Source organism: Lycorma delicatula, chromosome 4 (assembly GCF_047948215.1).
Source record: "Lycorma delicatula isolate Av1 chromosome 4, ASM4794821v1, whole genome shotgun sequence".
NCBI classification, from domain to species: Eukaryota; Metazoa; Arthropoda; class Insecta; order Hemiptera; family Fulgoridae; genus Lycorma; species Lycorma delicatula.
In genome coordinates, this window is record NC_134458.1 from 154,345,084 (window position 1) to 154,367,154 (window position 22,071).

The 22,071-nt window shown below is 28.8% G+C and overlaps 1 protein-coding gene across 4 annotated transcripts in view; it reads right to left on the bottom strand.

The window, feature by feature from the left end:
• Positions 1 to 968: 968 nt before the first annotated feature.
• LOC142323982 (dynein axonemal light chain 4) overlaps positions 969 to 22,071 on the bottom strand; it is a 29,183-nt gene continuing 8,080 nt past the window's right edge. The window contains exons 2-5 of one of the 4 annotated variants that reach the window (XR_012756186.1): positions 17,097 to 17,180; positions 12,277 to 12,376; positions 7,109 to 7,471; positions 969 to 2,349 (exon numbers count right to left, since the gene is read on the bottom strand). Coding sequence is in view for 3 of the 4 variants with exons in the window: in XM_075364445.1 (XP_075220560.1) it covers positions 12,212 to 12,376; positions 17,097 to 17,180 (249 nt within the window). In the remaining variant the exon portion in view is untranslated. Of the gene's footprint in view, positions 2,350 to 6,777; positions 7,472 to 12,147; positions 12,377 to 17,096; positions 17,181 to 22,071 lie in introns of those variants that run through there. The other 3 variants (XM_075364447.1, XM_075364446.1, XM_075364445.1) reach the window with 3 other exon arrangements.

Sequence of the window (22,071 nt, forward strand, 5' to 3'; positions counted from 1 at the left end):
GTATATGTACATGAAAATAAGCAGAGGCAACTCTTAACACTCTGAAAAAATTTAAACAACACATTAATGAATAAGTTATTATATTTTATCACAATAATAATTCAAAATTGCTCTGATACTTTTTTTTTTAAGTTTTAATAAACTAGCATAGAAAAATCAAAACATTTAATTTTAGCCTTAGCAAAATTTGACTCCAGTTTTGATTCCCAAGTATCAGCTTGCATATGGAATTAACAATTCTTTAGTATAATGCATTAACAAACATTATTATACGTAAAGTTTTAAAAGATTTATCACCAATTGACCCTAATACATAATTTTTGCCAATCTAGTTCAGTGAAAGCTATTTTTAACACTTGTGAGTGTCTTAAAGAAACAGGTCACACTGATTCACTCCTTTGCCAAAATAAACAGTGTATATTTATCAACAGGATAATTTATTATAGGATAAACAACAATAAAATGATTTTTTTAAATAATAATTTAATAAATCTTTGGTTTAAAAAACTATAAAATAGCATTATAATATAAATAATAATATGAAAAATAAATAAATAAAAATGTATAAATAATACAACATTGAACTACCTTAAAAATTTAAGACTAGAATTTTGGAAATATATAATTTCAATAAGTTTAAAAACTTCTACATATATAAATTACAATTAAACAGAAAAATATTAAATATTATATTAACAATGATAATTATTTAAAACTTTCTTTACTTAAGATTCCATTCAGAAATTAGGACACGTTTAAAACTAATACAACATGAGAAAAAAGGAATCAGACAATAATAAATCAGCAGATCAAATTTGAAGAAAATTTTAAATATATATATATATATAATAAACTACTATATTATATAAACAAAGAACTTATATATAAACATAAAATATTTAAAAAAATAAAAAACCCACATGATTTAATCATGAGTCTCAAAAATATTATGTATGGCAATTATTACATTAAAATTACATAAATGAGTATTATTAAATAGAATGTAAGTAACATGACAAAGAAAAGTACATTAGCGTAATCCATATTAATAAATGCTGTAAACAATAAATATGAAGTATATACAGTAAAACCTCAATTATACTAGTTAACAAATGTAATATATAACCAATTATAGAACTTAATTATAAATGATGCTATGATCACATGCAATGCTAATACTGCAATTAATAGTTAAGCAAGCACAGGTAACAGTAATGAAATGCTTTAAACTAGAATTTATATGATAAAGTTGTAGTATGTATCACAATAGGAAAAGCTTATCTTTCAAGAGATATTTCTTAGAAATAATTTGAAAAATATAAAGCATTATACTGTATTTAAATTTGACCCTTTCTGCACTATTCTTGAGAATTTCAATTTATTTGAAGAAACCTTGTAGAAATTATGGTATAAATTGTACCCCTTTTTTATTAATTTTCCTCTAGTGCAATATTAATGTTCTGCAATATTATTAACTTATATAAAAAATTAGTGGTGAATTATATTTAAGATCTGATTTTATCAGTCTCATATATTTTGATGATGTTATATATTTTGGCACATCTCATATATTTCAATGTGGTGATATAAAAATAATTGCTGTTATTAGCTCTCAGTAAATATAAGAAAACATTTTTTTGCACTGAGCTTAATGTTTTAACACTTCACAGTCATCATCCAGTGGAAAGTCCCATAATCCACTGCTGTCCCAAGCCTACTTTTACCGCTTGTAGTTTCAAATCTTCACCTCATCTATTAACTTCATTCTTCTTTTAACCTTCTACTGATCTTTCCAATGCAGTTGTCCAGATTCCACTTCCTCTAACCATATGCCTAACTGGTTTCCTTTTCTTTTTTGGACTTCCTGCACAAGTACACTTTCTTTTTTAATCCTGTTTATTACTTCTTCATTCTTCGTTTATTGGACCATCTTACTTCCTCCATATTCACATCTCAAAAGTCCTTCTCCCTCTTCCTCATTTTCCATGCTTCACTTCCATACAAGACATTACAAACATAGCATTTGGTTAGTTCTTCCTTAACTGTCTGCACTTTTACTACATAGTAATTTCTTAATTGGAGGCTTCCTTTGCCTTTGCTATCCTTCCTTTTACTTCCAGTCCTCTGTCACAATAGTCCCTATATATTTGTAATTTTTTTCTACTCTTCCTTCACTTGTCGTTACTGCTAATTCCTCTTTGTTATTTAGTTCCATTACTTCAGTGTTTTCTGTATTTATTTTCATTCTATACTTTTTCATTTAACAACATTTACAATTATTTATAATTTCAATTAACCACAAAATTGAAGAAAAAAAATTTTCCATTAAATGTGCAAATCTTTAGCCATCTGCAAAAACAAGAACATAGTTGTTTCAAAATACTCCCCAGCAAAACACTTACACAGATAAGTAAGTACAAGGTCTGTATTAGATTAAACACTTATATGAAGCAAAAGAGCTGAAACAGCTAACTTTAAAAGTTGGATTTAAAACATTAAAACAAATAAAACTGTACAACAATAAAATATGATATGGTTTAAAAATGATATAAAATTCAATCTTTGCCCCAATAAGTAGTATGTAAGGTATTATTATACCTTACATAATTATCTTAAGATTTCTTCCAAACCAAGTGCTATATTTTCCCATGGATGAAAATCAACAATGAAATCAGCCTTTTTCATGTTCTAATTAAATGCAATAATACTAATGTACAGGCATAAACCTAGTCAAAGTCACAAAATATAGAAAATACTACATTATTCTTTTGATTCAAAATTCATTCAGTTTACACTAGATACACAGAAATAAAACATTTTCTTCTTTAAATTTATATATATATATATATATATATATATATATATATATTACACACACATGTACTGTGCATTGCAATCAATAGCTACCAAAAAAATAATCCGCTAAAGGCAAGTTCAATATAAATTTAACTTATATAAAAAGCACTTTTTAATTTTTGGAAGCGTTTTATCAGTTGAAGCACACAAAATAAGCAGTTAATTATTACAGCTGTTCAATGAGGAAAGAGCTTAATTTAAATTCAGTGAAATTTTCAATTAATTTTAATTAGATTAAACAATCTTGTTCCATTTAGTTTACAAGTATAATAATAAGACCTGACTGTAGAACCTTAATTTTCATAAAAATGAAGTAAAACTATGGAAGAAGCTGCTCCACTGATAGCCAGTGATTTTAGCAACTAACTGAACACTAATATATATCCAAAGATCAAAAATAGCCAAAGATGGAAAAGAGATAACCCAAAAATGGATTGACTACTAGTTGGGAGGTTGTCAAAAGTAGAAAAATTTCTTGTCCAGGATTTAATATACTTTAACAATTTATTCTGATTACCTGAATTTAATTTAATGCAATCTTTTATAATAAACAACTTTAAAATTTGCTTGAAATATGGATCAATGGAAGAATATGGGTTTTTATCTTTCTATAACACAGTAACTGCAAACAAAATAAAACCAGTAACAGATGAACAATGAATAATTTTTTCAACACTAACTTCTGAAAAAAAAAACAAAAAAACTACAGCACAGATAAAGCTTTCACTCAACTTTTTCTTGTGAACAATATAAGGTGATGAATTTGAATGAAAAATTAAGGTTTTACTGAGTTGACCAAGAAGTATATATTTATTATAGTACAAATTACCAAAGGTACATGATAAACATACATGTACTATTATGAAAACAGCATATTAATGAGTATTAAGAGACATGAAACGATTAATGTATTTTACATACAGCACTAGGCCTAATGATATACATGTAATAATAAATGAAGTATAAAAATATGACAATAATTGTTTTAAAAAATACTAATAAATGTTTTAATTATTTAATAATATTATCATAATTAACATTATTATAATTAATACTGATAATTATTACAATAATAATAATTATTATCACCGAGTAAGTCTTAATTCTCTAATATAAATAAATTATATGTGCTAGAGTACTAAAAAAAAACCTACAATTTATTGAAATTAAAATGGTAACCCTGAATTGCTAATAAGAAATAATCATTAAATTTAATATAATTAAAAATAAATAAATAAAACATACATATTACTAACATTACAAGTTATAAAAATTATTCTAGTGTATTAAGTATTGCATAATGCTTGACATTGAATTTTTAAAAAATAAAATTGTGAGATAATCTGAATTTATTAATTTTTTATTATTTTAATTTTTTTAAAAACTGGCAAGCTATAAAAAATGTTAACTTTCCTGGTTAAATTTAACCCCAACATCTCTCAAAATAGTTTTAAAATTGTAACATACTGTTTAATAACAATAAAAATAATTACTTGAGTAAAGGAAAAGAGGAAAGCATGTTACATAAGTTCACAACATTGTATAAAAAAAAAACCCAATAAAAAAATTATCCCTCTTCTTTCATCAGATCCATGAGAGGGGCTGCTAACTTCCAACACTCATGCATGAAAAGTCATGCACGAACCAAAAAATTGTAAACATTTAAATTTTTTTATTTGGTAGGAAGGAGAAAATGAGAAATTGTTTTTTTATTAACTGCTCACACTAACCTTTAAAAATGCCTTAAATTTTTAAATTACATGATTTGCAATATTATTTTCAAAAATTCCCTCGCTACTTTTTCACTACAAGCATTCACTAGAGATGATAATTTGTGGGTTAAATGGAAACCAACCCATCCCTTAATTTATTTTCACAGAAATGTAATAACATCTTCAGGTTTATCATATCAAACTCATGACTAAAGATCATCCATTCCAGCAGTCGTCATCAAGCATTACTTTTGCTATCAAATCAATTAAAGTGTAGAAAATCAAGTATTTGACAAATTTGCATACGGTTGTAGTCATCACAAAGCATTACTTTTGCTGTCAAATCAATTATGCCACCCAAACAACAAGCGACTGGTCAATCTACACCTCAAGCACAAAAAAAAAGACATTATGAGCTTCACAGACAGACGAGCAACAGGAAGCAAGACTGGAAACTGTACAAGTTCGCACTGCTCGAGCCTCTTCATCTGAAACAGACGAGCAACGGGAAACAAGACTGGAAACCGTATGAGCACGCACTGCTTGATCCAAACAAACACTGCACACTGATTTAAATCTTTGTGCATTCCATTACGATTAGTCTTTATCCAAGTATGGTTATTGGAAAGATGGATAAATTAGGCGTATTGCAGTGCCCTCAAATTTAAGAATCACATATTTATGTTGTATTTAAAAATACAAAGACAAAGCAACAAACTGTATTTCCTAGATGCACCCGGAGGCACAGGCAAAACTTTTCTCATTTCACTTATTTCACATATTTAACAATATCATTGAAACTACAATTTTAAATGGAATATTTAAAGTTGATTTACTGTTGCCACGCATCCCAATGATTCCGACAGATATGCCATTCGAATTCAAACGTTTGCAGTTTCCAGTGCAACTCACATTTACAATGACCATCAACTAAGCACAGGGGCAATCGCTACAAGTGTGTGGACTAAATTTGGAAAATCCATGCTTCTCACATGGACAGCTGTATGTGGCCTGCTCACACGTCGGAAAATTTGCTTTATTCGTGTATGCAACAGAAAATATTGTGTATCCAAAAGCACTTGAATATACAGAATTAAACACAAACACTTTCTTTTTTTGTGTGGTACTGCTACACATGACAGGTATTAGCTAGTAATTTATATAAAGGAAATTGTGTCTGATAAAGAGATTATTTTATACTGTTTATTTTAATGTTTTGAAGGCTGCACATAGTATAAAATTTTTTATTATAATTTGAGAGCTATTTTCTGTCAATCTTTCTTTATTTCTATTAATTTAATTTTTTTGTTAACTTTTATTTACTTGTTAACTCTAATTTATTACGAGTGTCTCAATGAAAATGATATTGTATCCATTTGTATTTGCAAGCTATTGTATAGTGTTCAGGTCTACATGATCTTAAAAATGATATGGAAGCACTGAGAAGTCTTGCATTAAACCAACACACTTTTTAATCCCATATTAAATATATTTCTGGGTAATAAAAATTAAAAAAAAATTGCCGTCAAATAGATATTAGAGTAAGATAACAGCACCAGTCTCAGAAGATGGTCACAAGAGCGATTAAAAATATTATGATGTCAGTTTTAAATAAATTATATTTATTAATGTTTGGTTTGATTTATTGTTTTAGTTCATAATTTAAAATAATCTTCATTACCTACCAGCATGAACATATACAATTATACAACAGAAAACCCTTGCAAAAATCTTGAGCAGTCGATTCATGAACCATACTGATGAAAAATATATCTAATTAAATTACAGATTCAACTTGTCTTATTTAGAATGAAGTGGGCCCGATTCTTTTTACATATAGTGGGAAAATATTATAGTTTCTTAAAAAGCAAATCTTCACCACTTAATCTTAATCTGATAAGAAAAAAGCCTTGATTCCTGTCTAGTGTGCACAGGTTTTAAGCTAAAATAATACAATATTGTAAACACAAAAAATTTTCAGTCATAACAAACATCTTACATTACTTAATTAAAACTGAAAGTCACAAAACCACAACAAAATTAAGAATTTATAGATTCCAATAACATTTTTTTTTAATTTCTACAATAAATTACAAAATAATAAAGTCCTTTTACTTATTAATTTTGATGTTATAATTTCAATATTATTAGATACCCTTACTTGTACTAAACACAAAACAAAGTTTTAATAAGTATATATAATCTGGCTAGTATATATATAATTTGGCTAAATGAAACCAAAACATATACAACAACAATTGTAACTGTATTAATAAAATTAACTTTTAAAAAAAATAATCAGATAAACAGACTAAAAACTGTTTGCAATAAAGTTCAGAAATCTGTATCTTTAGTTAAAAGGAATGTAAAGAACCTACACAGACTGCTACCAAATACAAGATAAAGAGTCCCTGGAATGTAAAATATGCTATTAAAGTTTTTATTTACTATTATAAAGTTAAAAATCAAAAAAGAAATGCAAAAAAATGTACAGATTGCCAAGGAGCATGATCATAAGTTTCTGTACATTTTTTACTCACATTTTTCCCAGTAGCTTTCTGAATTTTCATATGTTAATATTTTGAATATCAAAATTAAGAATTTCCTCCTTTTTTGAAATTTATTAAAAAGGACTTAAAGACTTTTTATGAATATATTGAAAATTCTTTAAAATATTTTTTTTTTTTTTTTTTAGCAAACCATGTACAATTAAAAAAAAACAAAAAAAAACAGGTAGTCGCAACTGAAGAATGAATCTACTCAAATTAGCCAATAACAATTTTGTTTACAATCTGCCAATTTTAACTAATTTCCACATTATGATGATTGAAAACTGAATAGTGATGACACATGACACAATTTAAACTCAAAATATTTTTAAAAAACTGGTGATTTCGAGAAATCTGAAAGCAAATTTTTAATGGATTAGAACTTAACAGTACAAGTGTTTTGGTTTTATTTAATTAAATTATTCTTTGCTTAAATAAATATAAATATTTTTTTTAATTCAAATTTTAAAATTAAAAATCTTTTTTTAAAAATCCTTTTTTCACAAATCTGGACTTATTTTTATGTATGTAACTCAAAGAATATTCATTTTTTTAATAATACTGACACAGTATCTAATTATTTTATAAAGCGTATTTTCAGATGAAGCGCTTCACATATAATACACATAAAATGACAATGAACAATTAAATGTAATTAAATTTAATATAAAAAAATTAATTAGCAAATTTATTTCATAAAACAGTAAAAATTAAATGAATGCTCAACAACATAAATTAAAATATAAATTTTATCATGATTTTCCTTTTGACTTTTTAGTTTATATAAATAAAAAAATTACAAAAATGTTTTAAGTACATAAATCTATAATATTTAATCATGAATCTGACTAGAAACGTAGTATATATTATATAATATTGACTGATAAAATTATGAAAAAAAATATTTAAAATAAATCTTTCATAAAAATTTAATTAATATTTTAAAGCATGTAAGATCCACTTCAATTAATTTTCTCTTATTTAATAAGTTTGATTTCCTTCTAAAAATGGTAAAGAAAATTATTTATACAAAGCTATTATTTTTCTAACAAACCAGACCAAATTGAAAATTTAATAGATGTATTTTACATTATAAAGAAATATTTTTGGTTGCACATTTTAATCTTCCTCGTTAACAATTACTATCCTTGTACAAGTGGTTAGCATAAGCTGTTACCTTTATTCCAACCCTCACTCTATCAACTGTTAAATATTAAAATGTTCACATAAGACATACAGAGTTTTAAAATATAGGTCATATTGTTCTTACAATTACCAGAGTGTGTTAAGTATTAGGAACCTAATTACATAAGTTACTATATAAATATAAATTCAAGTATTAACAGCAATAGTTTTTGTAAACAAGTTTTGTGATGCAGTTTATAGAAGAAAATAGCGATCATGGTTTAGGAAGAGAATATTTTATAAGCATATGCTTATTACTGTGGAAAACACAGTCCTGTATCATTACAGTCCTTACCATAGTGCCAGTAATGATAAATGGGTTTATGGCGACCAAAATGTGGAAAATATGTCAAGTTGGAAAAATAACTTTTAAAATAGGTTCAGGATTTATATAGTAGGCACCATCATTTATAAGCACTTTTTTATCAAGCTTTAATAATTTAGGATCATTAAATTTCCTCAACAGTCTTTAAAGCATGTAAATAGGGAGTGGTTTACAAGATCTGCATGATGAAGGACATTTTTATTGAGAATATATCTCTTCACCAAAGACTACTGAAGGATTGTTGAATCAAACTATTAAATGTGTCATGAAATATATTGATAAGACAGAAAAAGAAACACAAATATGAAATTATTATTATATTTTGGTTCCTTCATTGAATTCACTTGCCCTGAGGTTAAATGGATTATTAAAAATAACATTAACTCAAGATTAACAAGGAAAATATAACAATTTAAAGAATCCTTGTTAATAAAAAAAGTACAAATTTTAAATAAAAATAGTTTGAAAAAAAAGAATGTTCATAAAAACCTAATAGGTAAGTTAAGTTGCTGCTTTACAGAATCATATCATTTGTAAATGAGAAGCAAATGTTTAACAGTCAGACAGTAATTATATGATGGACAATTACAAGGTCTTACAGAAATCATCAAGAATCACCCATGATTCAAACAAAAGTGCCCAACCCTGACCCTATAACGACTTCCTTAAATCTAATTGCAATGGGTGTAAACATTTTTATTTCTAATTCTAATTCTGAATGTTCTAACTTTTTGTTAAGTTCATGTCAATAATGATGCCTTCCTCTTTTTCTCTTTGAAATTGTATTGGTAAAAATTATTACTTTAGGTATTTTTAATCACTATAAGAGTATTTAGTATTTTTAATCACTATTTCAAAAACAAGGCTTTTCTATATACTCTATAAAGTAGGCAATTTTTGTTCTCTTATCTTTTCTTGTTTATCAATATGTCTCACTGTGCACCGTACAGAAAATTTCTGATATTTAAATTAATAAATAAACATAATAAAAGAATATTATTAAATCATTAATAATCTTGTAGTTAATAAAAATTCGACAGTTAGTATTAATGACAAAATTGTTCCAAGTGTAAAAGGTGGATAAAGAAGTGATGAGAACTTTTTAATTCTTGTGTGCTGTCTTTTTCCACATAATGGCAGAATTTTATAAACGTTTAGCATTTTCAGCCATATTACATTGTACTTCAAATCTGGTAGCTGAGTAATTATGATATAGTTTATTACAAGTGGTAACTTATTTTGTTTGAAAATGTCGGAATAAAGTATCTCCATTAAATATTTAATTAAAAATGGAATAAAATGTTGTGAAGTGATGATGGAGAAGACTTTTGGTGAAGATGTTAATCAACACAAAGGATTAAAGGATGATGGTACTAATGGTTTCAAGGCCATGATGACATTTTAACACAACCATAAAAATATTGACAAAATAAAGGACATTGTGATTAATAATCATTGGATCATTATTAGAGAAGTTAGAAGTTGCTGAAGTGACTGTAACCTCTCTATGACTCTTGTGAAACAATTTTGACTGGTATTTTGGGTATGAAATGAGTAGCAGCAAATTTTGATCCAAAATTTTCAACAAAAGCAAAATCATAGATGAATTTTAGCAGACACTGCTGATGACTCAGAATTATTCAAACATATCATAACAGGTGATGAAATGTAGGAATATGGTTATGATATTGAATATTGGTTAAAATATTCCATCATCCGATGGAAGCTTTATGAAAAACCATAACAAAAAAAAAAACACACAAAGTTTGATGTTAATGTTGCCAATGTTAAGATTCTCCTTGCTGTTTTTTTCCAATTAAAATTTCGATATCCATTATGAATTCTTGCCACAAGGTTGTACGGTCAAAAAACAGTATTAATTAGCAGTTTTACGCCACTTATGAGAGGGAATTCAAAGAAAATGGCCACAAATGTGAGCAAACAATTTTTTGATTTTGCACCACAATAACAATTCAGCTCTGACTTCACTAATAATTTGTGTTTATTTAGCCAAAAATAATACCATACTAATGCCATAGCCTCCATATTCTCCAGAATGGCATCCTGCAACCTTTTCTTGTTCCTAATGATTATGATAATATTAAAAGGTCAGTGATTTGCAATAATAGATTAAATACAAAAAAAAAATTTCTTAAGTGAACCTAGCTTATACCCAATCCATAACCTAAGCCTATAAAAAAAAAACTTTTTATATGTTTAGAGGATTGGAAGAAACACTGGCATAAGTATGTCGCATCTCTGGGGTATTAATTTGAAGGGGATGATATCAATGTTGAAGAATAAGAAAAAATTAAAATTCTCATTATTTTCCTGATCATATATGCACATTAACATGCGAACACACTAAGAAACTTAAAAAAAAACAGAGATATAACACATGATCAGACACTTTTTGACCACATTCTAAACCCACATCTTCCAGATTCAAAAAACTACCGGTAAATATTTTCTGCTAAATTCACAATGTAATACAACCAATATTATTCCTATTTGTCACAAACAAAAATTACTGTTTGTTAATGAAAATGTTTGTTTTTATCTATATCATGTATATTTTAAATCTGATTTGGTTAGTAAGGAAAAAAATATTTTTTTAAAACTAATTAAAATATTAAATACAGTAAAATCTGACACTCACTGTCTGGGAAATAAATGACTATCAGCCAGATGACAGCATAAAGATTGAGAGGGAGTAATATAATTAATAAAATGAGGAAAAAGTATGTAAAATATTACTTACATAATATTAAATTGGATTTAAAAATTAAAATGCGCCTAATATTAACCAAAGTTTCCATTTTTTCAACCCTTTTATTACCATTAGTTTGATATTAATAGAGTATTTAATATGAATAATCTATTAATATTTCAATAAAAATCCACTCAGAATGATATTTATTATCCTCTTGGCCTTTTATTGAGGAAATTAAGAAAATATGCAATTTGCAGTAAGCAGAAGGTAAAATTTTAGAATAAAGGCAACGATATAGAAATACAGGAGGGCTCTATATGCCAAGCTTAATTAACAATTTTATTCTAAAACTCTGTAAACCACCATTCATCTGATAAATGGCTATTATGGCTTGCATTATACCTGCCTTTTTTTGGCTGGGACTGGGACTAGCTACAAATTAAGAAATACTTACATTCTTTATATAACAGAAATAAAATAGTCAATTTTTTTTTTAAATAGCAAGCATTCAAAAAACAAAATTTCCATTCAAACATGTGATTGTTGAATAAAGGTGGTTTTAACTTTGTCATATTTTACTGTATTTATGTCTTATTACCATAGAATATAATATAATGATAAATTAATTACAATTTGTAATTACACTCAGAAAAAAATAAACAGCCCATTTTATAAATATTCATAAAAACAGTAAATAAACAGTACGTACATAAAAAAACCAAAAAAATAAAATTTTAATATAAAATATAATAAATAAATTTCAAATAATACTGAAATGGTATACACATACGTAATATGTATCATAATACAATAGTAATCTGTGATCTGAAATAGCTTTAATGGTAATGATGGTAACAATAACAAAACATGGCTAAGAACACTTCCATATGCATATGGCAACATTGCCACCAAAAAACATATACAATAAACTCTTACATTCATAAGATATTTCAAAGCCATATCCTTCCCCAACTACAGCATGCCATGATGGACCAAACTTCTTATCCATCATCTCTTTAATCATTCTTGCTGCTGCCTAAAAAAAAAAAAAAAAAAATTATTTAGCATTAAAAATATTATAATGTATTATATAAAATGATAAAAGGTTAAATGAATTTTGATACAAAAGTTATACTGTGCGTTAAAAAAAATTATGATTTTGAAAATTGACGTACACTTTCTACAGAGAAAGTTTTTCTACATTAAGCTTCTTCATAGACTGCTGAGTGCTGATGGTTAGGGTGCTCTTGAATTTGGTTCTGGTGTTTAAAATTACTTTTTAAAGGATCTTTGCTATTTATAATATGTAAAAATAATGTGGATGTATATATATATATATACATAAGGGGAGGTTAAATGTAATTCACATTTCATTACTATAACTTGTAAATGAAAAGATACTTAAATGAAACAAATATGGCGTAAAAATATATTTTATTTGCTATAAAAACTTACATTTATTTGGTATAGGCTCAGTGGATTGTCGATCAGGACACAAATCACCTAAGGTGTTTTAACATGTATGCATTGCACAAAATTTATGGACCAGCCAGGGTCCAAGTAGTCAGTCACGCACAGGTATAGGAATCCCAGAACACTGTCAAGAAAGTTATTTTTCAGAGGTTTGTGTTTTGAACTTTTCTTATTGTTTTTCTTCTGGTCATAATGATGCACCCAAGTTTCTTTTCCAATCACAAATATTGAAATGGAAGTCATTTCCCTTATCACAATAACATATCAGAAGCTGTTCACAACATTTTTTTCATAATCTTTTGTTCTTTAGTATGAGTTTATGTGGCACCTGTTGTACATTGATTTTACAGGAGCCCAGTTGAACAACAATGTGTCCTAATCGTTCTTTCAGTATACCTATCTGGGTAACGATGCATTATTGTGTAATGCAACACAGTCATTTTGAAGAAATTCATCCACCTCCTTTTGGCGCTTCTCATCGATCACAGAACATTGAAATTCTTCCTCAGTATTTGCTTTACCAACTACTGATGATAAAATTTTATTGCCAACCTATTCAGAGTACTTTGGTCAACAGTTTCATACTATAAACAGCTTTTAGACAATGATGAATGTCAGTAGTGTTCACTTTTCTGCTGTTTAAATTCAATCACTGAAGTTATTTTAGACATGCTGACATAATATGTACATTTGATTCCATAACAATGGTGACTGACAGAAAACGAAAGGGCGTGGGTCAAAGAGTTTTGTAATGTTCGTAAATGGGAAATGAAATGACAACATGACAGCACCTACTGTTTATTGTGACTTTTATTTTCTCATTACATTTCAGCCATTCCTTGTATTTTATATATTATTTAAACTTTGTTAATTATTCAGAATGCTATTTATATATGTTTGTATACATTAAAGCATGTCCAGTTTCCTTTCTTTATTGTTTACATGTGAGATTTTTATTTTGTTATTGAAGTTTGTGCATATGGCTTGCAAAAGTGAATTCAACAGAGGAGTGAATACCATTATATATAGTAATTTGCTACTATGAAAGGATGCACTCTATTTCCTATATGTAGTACTTATTAACACTGGAGCAATCAAGTTTATATATACCAGGTAAATCAAAATTATTAATTTATTTGAGTTTTGTCTGAAAATGTGCAATTTATGCAATATTTAATTCCAACACAGCGTTCATTTTCATAAATCATCACACTGAAACATAAACATCATCCGCAACATAAAAAGCTTACATACCAAGAATGATCCTAGGCAGTTAACTAGACACAATACCTGAGCAGCTCAAAATGTAAAAAAACCCATAAAAACAACATTTTAAATTAACAAACACATTTTAAGTCAAACACAATCATTGGGCACATCACAAATAACAAATATTCTTCAAAATTTAATTTAAATACCACTATCATATCAAACTACAGAGTGTTGAACATAAAAACAAGTCACAGAAAAAACTCTGACTAATCAGATCAGGGAATCTTGGTGGTCACATCCTTTAGAATGATTCTTCCACTGAAAAAATCATGTACCATCTCCATAGTAGAGTGAACTGTATGACATGCAACACTGTCCCGTTACAACCAGCAATCATGCTCATCCTCTTGTAGTACGGCTGTTAACTATTGTATAATTTCTTGGTAGACCGCAGCATCCACATTTTTTTCAAAGAACAAGGATCCTATTGTCACCCTGAAACCGCACAACATATGCCTATTTTTTGTGAATGTATGGAAGATGCAAAGAAAATGTGCAGGTTTTCAGTACTCCAGGTCTGGTAGTTCTGACTATTACTATTAACATACCCACTAAGGTGAAACCATGTTTCATCTTTGAAAAAAACTTGATCTAAAATGCCAATGCTGCCTCTAATGAAGTTCTTGAATCATTGACAGTAGTGAATTCTTTACCATAATCAGCATTAGTTTGCTCATGGAAAACCTGCATTTCATATGGATAACATTTCAGCATTCTCTTCACTGCAGTGGTGGACTGAACCTAGTGAAATGTTCTTTTCCCAGCTTAGTTTCTGCAAAGATTTACGAGCAGATGAAACAAAAAAATAAAAAAAAAAAAAAAAAAAAAAAAAAAAAAAAAAAAAAAAAAAACAAACCCTTGTAACTGCCACTTTAATGTCCTGTGCAACCTGCATTGTTAAAATTCTGCCAGGCATGTTTCTGGTCTAACACCAAACGTGTTTCAGGAAACTTTTTAACCAACTTCTGAATATCATTTTTCACTGGTGCTTCCTTTTCAAATTTCTCCCTGAACTTTCATCGACACACATGAGATTTCATCTCTAAATAAGTTTCCATCATGAATACACATTCTTCAATAGTTAACTACATCTTAACAAACACACAATTATGCAACTTAGTTCAAAAGCCAATGCTCTACATTTGAATACTGCCAGTCTGTGTAATATAGACTGGCAATACTTAAATGTGCAGGCAATTAACAGTCCTCCCCACTCCAGCTCCAGTCGTACAACATCTTCCACATTATTTTATCAATCTCACACAAATATATGCATTTTAACAAAAATATGTAGTATACACTACTAAGTGGTGTTTTAAGTTAAACTCTCTTTTAAGTTAAACACCTGTACATAATAACACTCTGCCTCCAATAGCAGCATTTAAGGAATATTAATTTAAAGCAAAAATTTGCTTAGATAATAAAGTTAATAATTTAATTTAGATTCATATAGATCAATTTAGATTTGGAGTAACAGTACAAGGTGAAAAGATAAAGATGCTACGATTTGCTAATGATAAAGTAATTCTAGCTGAGAGTTAAAATTTAGAAGAAACAATGAATGGCATGGATGAAGTCCTACGCAAGAACTACCGGATGAAAATAAACAACAACAAAATGAAAGTAATGAAATGTAGTAGAAATAACAAAGATGGACAAAAGATGTTACGATTTGCTAATGATAAATTCTAGCTGAGAGTTAAAAGGATTTAGAAGAAACAATGAATGAAATAATGAAATGTAGTAGAAATAACAAAGATGGACCACTGAATGTAAAAATAGGAGGAGAAAAGATTATGGAGGTAGAAGAATTTTGTTATTTGGGAAGTAGAATTACTACAGATGGACGAAGCAGGAGCGGTATAAAATGCCGAATAGCACAGGCGAAACGAGCCTTCAGTCAGAAATACAATTTGTTTACATCAAAAATTAATTTAAATGTCAGGAAAAGATTTTTGAAAGTATATGTTTGGAGTGTCGCTTAATATGGAAGTGAAACTTGGACGATCGAAGTATCTGAGAAGAAAAGATTAGAAGCTTTTGAAATGTGGTGCTACAGGAGAATGTTAAAAATCAGATGGGTGCTTAAAGTGACAAATGAAGAGGTATTGCGGCAAATAGATGAAGAAAGAAGCATTTGGAAAAATATAGTTAAAAGAAGAGACAGACTTATAGGCCATACATTAAGGCATCCTGTAATAGTCGCTTCAATATTGGAGGGACAGGTAGAAGGAACATATTGTGTAGGCAGGCAACGTTTGGAATATGTAAAACAAATTGTTAGGGATGTAGGATGTAGGGGGTATACCGAAATGAAACGACTAGCACTAGATAGGGAATCTTGGAGAGCTGCATCAAACCAGTCAAATCACTGAAGACAAAAAAGAAAAAATGAATTTTATCTTTATATAATATCTAATACTTAAGATTTAAGAAACAGAATTAAAATAATAAAAAACAAAAGAGTAACATTAAAGATAAAAAAGTTTTTAAGAAACAGATTAATTAACTTTGAAAATAATATAAAAATAAATCTATTGGAATATATAAAGGAATCTGTTATTAAATAGAATAAATTAAATATACAAAGTTGTTTTTACTATTCCTTTTTCTTTTTTTTTAATTATATAATTACTATATTTGTAATTCAGTTATTTTTTAATGTAAGTCATAACTGAAAGTAAAGATGAAAAGCCATCTTTTATTGTTGGCACATTTTAATTTTATCATTCTAATAGTCAGCTTATTTATTAATACCTTTTTTGTACTTTAAAAAAGTAAATAAATAAATAAGATGAATTTATTACATTTCTATAAACTAAAATAACAATGATGTTGCACATAAATACTCAATTTACATAATATTAACTTACAAGTTAATTTTTCTCATGAAGTAAATATAAAGCCATTAAAAATCCAATGATTTTGCAAATTTTATCAGTTTTCCCACATATTTAGAGGCCCTGACATGTTTATTACCAACAAATAAGTTTTTTATTACGTTTATTTACCTCATTATTTGCAGCATGTTTCTCACAAGCCGTCACACAGAGTTCCATTGCTTCAACCTTCATCTCATCTACCATATCACAATTCTAAAAAAAAATTATATATACATAAATGAAACAACCAAATAAAAAAAATGAAGTGATTACCACAAAAAGTAAAAGAAATTCAGAATATCTTTTCAATGTTTTTCTTCAATGTCTTTCCTTTGTAAGATGTAGTTGTAAGTGAGTATGGGATTGTTTTCAAAGCCTTGAAAGAAATTTTTACATTCACACCAATGTACAATTACTTTTTATCAACAATATCTATAAAGCATTGCTTACAAAATCTATAACATTTTGATTGTGATCTGATAATTCCAACAGAGTCAAAAGTAGTTATAATTTTTTATAAGTAATAAGAAATATAGAACATTTATAATCACTTACAGCAGAAATTTGCATTCATAGCAAAGAAAAGGACTACTAAGGAAGGGGTCACCAGAAAATTAAAAAATAACATTCTACGAGTCGGAGCGTGGAATGTTAGAAGCTTAAAAAAGGTTGGTAGGCTAGAAAATTTAAAAAGAGAATTGGATAGGATAAATGATGTGGATGTAGTAGGAATTAGTGAGATTCGGTGGGAAGAGTAAGGCGACTTTTGGTCAGGTGATTTAAGAGTAATTAACTCAGCTTCAAATAATGGGCAGGCAGGAGTAGGTTTCATAATGAACAAGAAGATAGGGAAGAGAGTAGAGTATTTCAAAACGCATAGCGATACAATCATTGTAATAAGGATAAAATCAAAACCTAAACCGACAACGATTGTTAACGTCTATATGCCTACAAGCGCCCATGATGATGATGAGGTAGAGTGTGTATACGAAGAGATTGATGAAGCAATTAAACACGTAAAAGGAGATGAAAATTTAATAATAGTTGGATATTGGAATGCAAGCATTGGAAAAGGCAAGGAAGGAAATATAGTGGGTGAATACGGGCTGGGCAAAAGGAATGAAAGAGGGGCCGACTTATAGAGTTTTGCACGAAGTATAATTTAGTAATTGCCAACACCCAATTTAAAAATCATAATAGAAGAATATACATTTGGAAAAAGCCAGGCAATACTACAAGGTATCAGATAGATTATATCATGGTTAAGCAAAGATTTAGAAATCAACTCGTTGACTGCAAAACTTACCCTGGAGCAGACATTGATAGCGACCATAATTTGGTGATAATGAAATGTAGATTGGGGTTTAAAAACCTGAAGAAAAGGTGTCAGATGAATCTGTAGAATTTAGAGAAGCTTGAGGAAGAGGAGGTAAAGAAGATTTTTGAGGAGGATATCGCAAGAGGTCTGAGTAAAAAAGATAAGGTAGAAAATGTAGAAGAAGAATGGGAGAATGTTAAAAAGGAAATTCTTAAATCAGCAGAAGCAAACTTAGGCAGAATAAAGAGAACTGGTAGAAATCCTTGGGTTTCAGACGATATATTGCAGCTGATGGATGAACGTAGAAAATATAAGAATGCTAGTGATGAAGAAAGTAAAAGGAACTATCGGCAATTAAGAAATGCTATAAACAGGAAGTGCAAAGTGGCGAAAGAAGAGTGGATTAAAGAAAAGTGTTCAGAAGTGGAAAGAGAAATGAACATTGGTAAAATAGACGGAGCATACAGGAAAGTTAAGGAAAATTTTGGGGTACATAAATTAAAATCTAATAATGTGTTAAACAAAGATGGTACACCAATATATAATACGAAAGGTAAAGTCGATAGATGGGTGGAATATATTGAAGAGTTATACGGAGGAAATGAATCAGAAAATGATGTTATAGAGGAAGAAGAAGTTGAGGAGGATGAAATTGGAGAAACAATACTGAGATCTGAATTTAGGAGAGCATTAAAAGATTTAAATGGCAGAAAGGCTCCTGATATAGACGGAATACCTGTAGAATTACTGCGCAGTGCAGGTGAGGAAGCGATTGATAGATTATACAAACTGGTGTGTAATATTTATGAAAAAGGGGAATTTCAGTCAGACTTCAAAAAAAGTGTTATAGTCATGATACCAAAGAAAGCAGGGGCAGATAAATGTGAAGAATACAGAACAAAAAGTTTAACTAGTCATGCATCAAAAATCTTAACTAGAATTCTATACAGAATAATTGAGAGGAGAGTGGAAGAAGTGTTAGGAGAAGACCAATTTGGTTTCAAGAAAAGTATAGGGACAAGGGAAGCAATTTTAGGCCTTAGATTAATAGTAGAGATTAAACAAACCAACATACTTGGCGTTTATAGATCTAGAAAAGGCATTCGATAACGTAGACTGGAAGAAAATGTTCAGCATTTAAAAAAAATTAGGATTCAAATACAGAGATAAGAGAACAATTGCTAACATGTACAGGAACCAAACAGCAACAGTAACAACTGAAGAACATAAGAAAGAAGCCTTAATAAGAAAGGGAGTCCGACAAGGATGTTCCCTATCTCCGTTACTTTTTAATCTTTACATGGAACTAGCAGTTAATGATGTTACAGAACAATTTAGATTCGGAGTAACAGTACAAGGTGAAAAGATAAAGATGCTACGATTTGCTGATGATATAGTAATTCTAGCCGAGAGTAAAAGGATTTAGAAGAAACAATGAATGGCATAGATGAAGTCCTACGCAAGAACTATCGCATGAAAATAAACAAGAACAAAACAAAAGTAATGAAATGTAGTAGAAATAACAAAGACGGACCACTGAATGTGAAAATAGGAGGAGAAAAGATTATGAAGGTAGAAGAATTTTGTTATTTGGGAAGTAGAATTACTAAAGATTGACGAAGCAGGAGCGATATAAAATGCCGAATAGCCCAAGCGAAACGAGCCTTCAGTAATAAATATAATTTGTTTACATCAAAAATTAATTTAAATGCCAGGAAAAGATTTTTGAAAGTATATGTTTGGAGTGTCGCTTTATATGGAAGTGAAACTTGGACAATCAGAGTATCTGAGAAGAAAAGATTAGAAGCTTTTGAAATGTGGTGCTATAGGAGAATGTTAAAAATCAGATGGGTGGATAAAGTGACAAATGAAGAGGTATTGCGGCAAATAGATGAAGAAAGAAGCATTTGGAAAAATATAGTTAAAAGAAGAGACAGACTTATAGGCCACATACTAAGGCATCCTGGAATAGTCGCTTTAATATTGGAAGGACAGGTAGAAGGAAAAAATTGTGTAGGCAGGCCACGTTTGGAATATGTAAAACAAATTGTTAGGGATGTAGAGGGTATACTGAAATGAAACGACTAGCACTAGATAGGGAGTCTTGGAGAGCTGCATCAAACCAGTCAAATGACTGAAGACAAAAAAAAAAAGCAAAGTAAAAGTGAATGTCTTTTACAAACTCTGCTTACCAATTTTCAATCACATAATGTGTACTGCATCAATAATATTTCCTTCGTATTTCACTCTTCAGGGTCAACAGGAATATTTTGTTAGGTATAATAACTGAAAATGAAATTAAAATACTTATTTAAAAAAACGTTTTGCATTTACATTAATGTTCTGGTCAAAACTGTTGTTTTATAATTTCTTGACTTTTAATAACAATTGCTAGCAGTGAATTCAATGCAGATGAATTCCTTAAACTATCCATTCTGATTGAGTAGCTTACTCTGTTTTCAATACTAAAATCTCTTCTGCATTCTTCTTCCAACTTTACTATTCCAATTTTTTATTATTTCAGTGGATTTTGTTCTTACTGGTTTAATGTTTGCTTCTGTGCTTTTCATTACAGTCATACGAAAATTAAAATTTTTATCTTATTTTAAGCATATTTAATTACTGATTTTTGTAATATTTTAATTTATTATAAAACTATGCACTCTAAATTGAATGATTTTGATCAGAGTATGAGATGATCTGAACTTGATCTGCGATCTGCTGATCTCACAGAAAAAGGAAAATTTGTTTATATGCCACAAAATCGAATGTCCTTGAGTGCGTGCCTAACTCAACACAAACGTTGTTCAATATGTTGTCTTTTGGAAAAGATATAATGAAGTTCACTTAAGCATGGCTAAGTACGTAATAAAGTAGTTAAGTGCAGTAGGAATGGTATTTCCCACAAGGGAATATCCATTGATTGTATAACCAATCCAAGTTTACATAACTTAGATGTAACTAAATCTCTTAGTTATCCGATTCAGATCTGGAAGAGAGAACCCTAAATCAAGAAGACAAAGCTGGCAAAGGATTGCTAAGCTCCTTGGTGGTGTAGAGTCCTGCAAGACACCTATGTAAAAGATGGATGATCTAATGCAGCATCATCTGGAGATGGAATATGTTGACTTCTGATTGGATTACCAGATGAAAACTGGATGAGATCATTCCTCTTTTGATTTTTTGCTCTCCCCCAAAAAATCTCATTTTTGAATTTCATAGGCGGAGGTTCTACCTCAAGATTTTACTTTGACAACCTCAGCTATCTTGTTTTAATCTCTATTTCAAAACTATTTCACAAGCAGCTGACTTGTTTATCAATTACGTCAGTAATCCTGTATTAGACCTGCTGTTTGTTTAAACTAGGATCAAATCTTTGAGCCAGCTACCTTATAACATGATTTTGTAAAAAATATAATTAAAAAACATTAAAAAAGTGTTGAATGATATGATGTGAACAATATCAGTGATGGATCATGATAGAGCCAAAGAAGAAGGATTCAATTAGTCTTTCTGAAGTTTCTGTTCTTTAGATAACAAATCAGGAAGGTATGATTATTCAAGAAGAATAAGTACAGCCAAAAAATAAAATAGTTCAAAACCATATGGAAGGCAATTTACTTACCACTGATATCTGTAATCACAATCTGCAGATTATGAGATTTCTAAAAAAAATCTATTTTCATATGTCTTGACAAATGTGGTTTTAGATTTATTTTGCACTGCCAGTTTAATGCTGATGACTGAATTGCAGTGCAATTGGCATACATACAATGAAAACTAAGA